Source organism: Cyclopterus lumpus, chromosome 3 (assembly GCF_009769545.1).
Source record: "Cyclopterus lumpus isolate fCycLum1 chromosome 3, fCycLum1.pri, whole genome shotgun sequence".
Lineage (NCBI taxonomy): Eukaryota > Metazoa > Chordata > Actinopteri > Perciformes > Cyclopteridae > Cyclopterus > Cyclopterus lumpus.
This window is the reverse complement of record NC_046968.1, coordinates 30,287,297-30,293,141: the sequence shown is the minus strand read 5'-3', so window position 1 is coordinate 30,293,141 and position 5,845 is coordinate 30,287,297. Positions and strand designations below refer to the sequence as shown.

The window sequence follows — 5,845 nt, the reverse complement described above, 5'->3', positions numbered from 1 at the left end:
TACAACCTTTCTCTGGTCTCACGGAGTTTGAGTTCAGACATAAATATTCAAGCAGGAAGTGTCTCAGATCTGATAATGAAACCAGGTCAGAGCCGATTGTGATGACGGAGCGTTCTGAGTCACAACACGACCGTAAACCAGGTCATCGTCACATGACGTGTCTGAAACACCTCCAGGGGACCAGGGCCTGGTGAACAGGCCCCCGGTGAACAGGCCCCCGGTGAACAGGCCCCCCCGGTGAACAGGCCCCCGGTGAACAGGCCCCCGGTGAACAGGCCCCCGGTGAACAGGGTGAACAGGCCCCCCCGGTGAACAGGCCCCCGGTGAACAGGGCCCGGTGAACAGGCCCCCCTGGTGAACAAGCCCCCGGTGAACAGGGCCCGGTGAACAGGGTGAACAGGGTGAACAGGCCCCCCCGGTGAACAGGGTGAACAGGCCCCCCAGGTGAACAGGGCCCCCGGTGAACAGGCCCCCAGGTGAACAGGCCCCCAGGTGAACAGGCCCCCAGGTGAATAGGCCCCCCAGGTGAACAGGGCCCCCGGTGAACAGGCCCCCAGGTGAACAGGCCCCCAGGTGAACAGGGCCCCCGGTGAACAGGCCCCCAGGTGAACAGGCCCCCAGGTGAACAGGCCCCCCAGGTGAACAGGGCCCCCGGTGAACAGGCCCCCAGGTGAACAGGGTGAACAGTCCCCCCCGGTGAACAGGGTGAACAGGCCCCCCAGGTGAACAGGCCCCCCCGGTGAACAGGGTGAACAGGCCCCCCAGGTGAACAGGCCCCCCAGGTGAACAGGCCCCCAGGTGAACAGGGTGAACAGGCCCCCCAGGTGAACAGGCCCCCCCGGTGAACAGGGTGAACAGGCCCCCCAGGTGAACAGGCCCCCCAGGTGAACAGGGTGAACAGGCCCCCCAGGTGAACAGGCCCCCCAGGTGAACAGGGTGAACAGGCCCCCCAGGTGAACAGGCCCCCCAGGTGAACAGGCCCCCAGGTGAACAGGGTGAACAGGCCCCCCAGGTGAACAGGCCCCCCCGGTGAACAGGGTGAACAGGCCCCCCAGGTGAACAGGCCCCCCCGGTGAACAGGGTGAACAGGCCCCCAGGTGAACAGGGTGAACAGGCCCCCAGGTGAACAGTCCTCAACGCCACGCCAGTGAGAAAGTTTCCCAACAAAGTTCCCTCACGACGGCGTTCGTGACGTGTCTGAAACATTTACTCAGCGTCGTGTTCTGTGACCTAGAAAGAAGATCTGCAGCTGCTCGTGGGGTTGAAGCCTCGGCGTGGACTGTGAAAGTGGGTCGAGCATCGGTGTGGTTGAGAGGGGAGGATCAAGGGCCCGGCGGTGACATCATCAGAGGAGCTGATGCTCAGCAGGATAAATGCCGGCGCTTCACCCGCCGTCGAGCAGAACACCAGCAAAGAAGAAGAAGAAGAGGATCACCTGACTGCAGCAGAGGACACGGATCAGGTCTGAACATCAGCGAGAACCAGCCCACCTCCAGGCCACGAGACCTGAACCTCCAGCAGAACCTGAGGACCCTGAAGATCAGCAGGACAACGAGGACCCGAACCACCAGCATGTTCTCCTCCAACGTGATGGTGAGAGCTCCTTTAAGTCTGAGCAGCGCTCAGCACCACATCGGAGCACACTTATTATGTATTATTATTTATTTGAATATTTAAACGTGTTTCCACGTCAAATATTATACTTGTGAAAACAAAACGCTGCTATATTTTAAACGGTATTCACATTTGTTGCATGTGATAAGTAATTAACATTTTATAAGGTTTCACACAAGTCTATATTTTCATGTAATCTTTATTTATCCTCTCTGCAGCATTTAAATACTTGTACCAACTCTCTTGAGGAAGACGATCATAAGACATAAAGAAATAAAATGCAGATATTATTTATGCAAAAGAATACAAAACTGTGAGAGGATTCATTTCTCCTCCTCTTCCTCAGGCTGCCTGCGTGATGATGATGATGATGATGACGATGATGACGAAAGCTGCCGGCCAATCGAAACACTCAGCGAGGACACACAGGAAGTCCTCTGATGGCGCGGCGGTAGAAACGGTCCCTCTGCAACTGGACCCCAGAGCGTTGGTTCCCCCAAGACACACGAGGCCGATGCAGAACACCTCCGTCTCCCCGTGGACCTACAAGTACGTAACACGTCCTTTAATTAAAGATAAAGAGGTTTCATGTAGTTTGTCCCTTCTCTGTCTCCGTCCTTTATCTAAAGATAAAGAGGTTTCATGTAGTTTGTCCCTTCTCTGTCTCCGTCCTTTCATTAAAGATAAAGAGGTTTCATGTAGTTTGACCCTTCTCTGTCTCCGTCCTTTAATTAAAGATAAAGAGGTTTCATGTAGTTTGTCCCTTCTCTGTCTCCGTCCTTTATCTAAAGATAAAGAGGTTTCATGTAGTTTGTCCCTTCTCTGTCTCCGTCCTTTAATTAAAGATAAAGAGGTTTCATGTAGTTTGTCCCTTCTCTGTCTCCGTCCTTTATCTAAAGATAAAGAGGTTTCATGTAGTTTGTCCCTTCTCTGTCTCCGTCCTTTAATTAAAGATAAAGAGGTTTCATGTAGTTTGTCCCTTCTCTGTCTCCGTCCTTTCATTAACTATAAGAGGTTTCATGTAGTTTGTCCCTTCTCTGTCTCCGTCCTTTATCTAAAGATAAAGAGGTTTCATGTAGTTTGTCCCTTCTCTGTCTCCGTCCTTTAATTAAATAGAAGAGGTTTCATGTAGTTTGTCCCTTCTCTGTCTCCGTCCTTTCATTAAAGATAAAGAGGTTTCATGTAGTTTGACCCTTCTCTGTCTCCGTCCTTTATCTAAAGATAAAGAGGTTTCATGTAGTTTGACCCTTCTCTGTCTCCGTCCTTTATCTAAAGATAAAGAGGTTTCATGTAGTTTGTCCCTTCTCTGTCTCCGTCCTTTCATTAAAAATAAAGAGGTTTCATGTAGTTTGTCCCTTCTCTGTCTCCGTCCTTTCATTAAAGATAAAGAGGTTTCATGTAGTTTGACCCTTCTCTGTCTCCGTCCTTTCATTAAAGATAAAGAGGTTTCATGTAGTTTGTCCCTTCTCTGTCTCCGTCCTTTATCTAAAGATAAAGAGGTTTCATGTAGTTTGTCCCTTCTCTGTCTCCGTCCTTTAATTAAATAGAAGAGGTTTCATGTAGTTTGTCCCTTCTCTGTCTCCGTCCTTTCATTAAAGATAAAGAGGTTTCATGTAGTTTGACCCTTCTCTGTCTCCGTCCTTTATCTAAAGATAAAGAGGTTTCATGTAGTTTGACCCTTCTCTGTCTCCGTCCTTTATCTAAAGATAAAGAGGTTTCATGTAGTTTGTCCCTTCTCTGTCTCCGTCCTTTCATTAAAAATAAAGAGGTTTCATGTAGTTTGTCCCTTCTCTGTCTCCGTCCTTTCATTAAAGATAAAGAGGTTTCATGTAGTTTGACCCTTCTCTGTCTCCGTCCTTTCATTAAAGATAAAGAGGTTTCATGTAGTTTGTCCCTTCTCTGTCTCCGTCCTTTCATTAAAAATAAAGAGGTTTCATGTAGTTTGACCCTTCTCTGTCTCCGTCCTTTCATTAAAGATAAAGAGGTTTCATGTAGTTTGACCCTTCTCTGTCTCCGTCCTTTCATTAAAGATAAAGAGGTTTCATGTAGTTTGACCCTTCTCTGTCTCCGTCCTTTCATTAAAGATAAAGAGGTTTCATGTAGTTTGACCCTTCTCTGTCTCCGTCCTTTCATTAAAGATAAAGAGGTTTCATGTAGTTTGACCCTTCTCTGTCTCCGTCCTTTAATTAAAGATAAAGAGGTTTCATGTAGTTTGACCCTTCTCTGTCTCCGTCCTTTATCTAAAGATAAAGAGGTTTCATGTAGTTTGACCCTTCTCTGTCTCCGTCCTTTATCTAAAGATAAAGAGGTTTCATGTAGTTTGTCCCTTCTCTGTCTCCGTCCTTTCATTAAAAATAAAGAGGTTTCATGTAGTTTGTCCCTTCTCTGTCTCCGTCCTTTCATTAAAGATAAAGAGGTTTCATGTAGTTTGACCCTTCTCTGTCTCCGTCCTTTCATTAAAGATAAAGAGGTTTCATGTAGTTTGACCCTTCTCTGTCTCCGTCCTCAGCGTCTCCCATGACTCCGCCCTGTTCCCTCCGGTGCTGTCGGAGGCCCGCTGTCTGCTGCGAGGCTGCCTGGACTCGGAGGGCCGGGAGGACCTGAGCCTGGAGTCCAGACCCATCATGCACCAGGTGCTGCTGCTGCGCCGGGTCAAGTCGCAGGGGGCGGGGTCAGGGGCGGGGCTCAGCTACCACTACCGGCTGGAGTCCCGCCTCCTCGCTGTGGGCTGCACCTGCATCCGACCCATGGTCCAACGTCAAGACTGAAGACCAGCAGAGACCAGCAGAGACCAGGACCCGCTGCTAGGTGGGCAGAAGACCTGTGAAATAAACTTTTAACTTTCTATCTGGTTACTAATTCTAAATCAAGAGATATACGAGTCAAACATAAGCTGTTATATTATGGTATATAATTATAATAATTGACTAATATTAATTTTACACAGCGCAAAATAGAAAAACAAGTTCTAAGGTGGACAGAAGATATAAATAAATACGGTAAATTTAAAAAAGCAATAAGTTGCAGTAATCTATTCTGAGCCATTAATATAACAATATACAATATATATATTTATATATATTGTTATATATTACAGTACTTTGAAAGTCTCAATTAAGACATCACCATTTAAAGTATGACATAGAGCCAATAAGGACACAATATTAATTATAAGTTAATATAGAGTTAGATTATTATTATTATTATTATTAGATAACTCAAAAGTCATTATTTCCTCAATGAATCTGCATATTTTCCATCAGTAAATAATTTGTTCTTCTTTTTCTTTGTCTCCAAACAGAAAACTGGACAAACTACACTCTGGAGCTGTAATTTGAAAAAAATTAAATTAAAACAGTTTATTATTGGATGTGTGATCATATATATTATGTTCTATTTATGATTTCAGTTTATTTAAAATAACTATTTAAAATCTATTTCAGGAGGTATTTATTGACAATGTGGATGTATTTAATCAGGTTGAATGTGGTGTTGAATAAAAAAACAAGTTTTAACAAAGAAGTAAAATGTCAATGTTTTTATTTTTTAATTTAAAATAGAATGATTCCTGTACATCATCATCTTCATTTCATCTTCATCATCATCTCACGCTCCTTCACATTCACGAAACAGACCGACACACACACACACACACACACACACACACACACACACACACACACACACACACACACACAGTTATTCACAAGAAATATTCATTTGGCCCAGCAGGAGGTGCTGTGATGTAGCTCGCGGCTAGCGTTAGCCACACGGGCTACAAACGAGTCCTTGACCCGGACTGGTTTTGTGAGTCCTCGACCCGGACTGGTTTTGTGAGTCCTTTGATCCGGACTGGTTTTGTGAGTCCTCGACCCGGACTGGTTTTGTGAGTCCTTTGACCCGGACTGGTTTTGTGAGTCCTTTGATCCGGACTGGTTTTGTGAGTCCTTTGACCCGGACTGGTTTTGTGAGTCCTTTGACCCGGACTGGTTTTGTGAGTCCTTTGACCCGGACTGGTTTTGTGAGTCCTTGACCCGGACTGGTTTTGTGAGTGACTGGTTTTGTGAGTCCTTGACCCGGTCTGGTTTTGTGAGTCCTTTGATCCGGACTGGTTTTGTGAGTCCTTTGATCCGGACTGGTTTTGTGAGTCCTTTGACCCGGACTGGTTTTGTGAGTCCTTTGATCCGGACTGGTTTTGTGAGTCCTTTGACCCGGACTGGTTTTGTGAGTC

General features: G+C 46.4%; 2 protein-coding genes across 2 annotated transcripts in view; one reads left to right on the top strand and one right to left on the bottom strand.

Annotated features, from left to right (window-relative positions):
- The first annotated feature begins 1,426 nt into the window (after window positions 1-1,426).
- On the top strand, window positions 1,427-5,051 carry il17a/f1 (interleukin 17a/f1). Its single transcript, XM_034528586.1, has 4 exons — window positions 1,427-1,593; window positions 1,961-2,163; window positions 4,124-4,422; window positions 4,916-5,051. The coding sequence occupies exons 1-3, from the start codon at window positions 1,573-1,575 to the stop codon at window positions 4,380-4,382; spliced, it is 483 nt and encodes a 160-aa protein (XP_034384477.1). The 5' UTR covers window positions 1,427-1,572; the 3' UTR covers window positions 4,383-4,422; window positions 4,916-5,051.
- An 88-nt stretch (window positions 5,052-5,139) lies between these two features.
- Window positions 5,140-5,845, bottom strand: part of LOC117749951 (stathmin-4-like) — a 7,452-nt gene continuing 6,746 nt past the window's right edge. The window contains exon 7 of the mRNA XM_034560778.1: window positions 5,140-5,845. This exon is cut by the window's right edge and continues 398 nt beyond it. The gene's annotated coding sequence lies outside the window, so the exon portion shown is untranslated.

Excerpts from the sequence above, each read along its gene's own strand:
- il17a/f1 (XM_034528586.1), top strand. The coding sequence starts at position 1,573 with ATGTTCTCCTCCAACGTGATG. Across the intron at positions 1,594-1,960 it reads TGTTCTCCTCCAACGTGATG|GCTGCCTGCGTGATGATGAT; the intron begins GTGAGAGCTCCT and ends CCTCTTCCTCAG. Across the intron at positions 2,164-4,123 it reads GTCTCCCCGTGGACCTACAA|CGTCTCCCATGACTCCGCCC; the intron begins GTACGTAACACG and ends CTCCGTCCTCAG.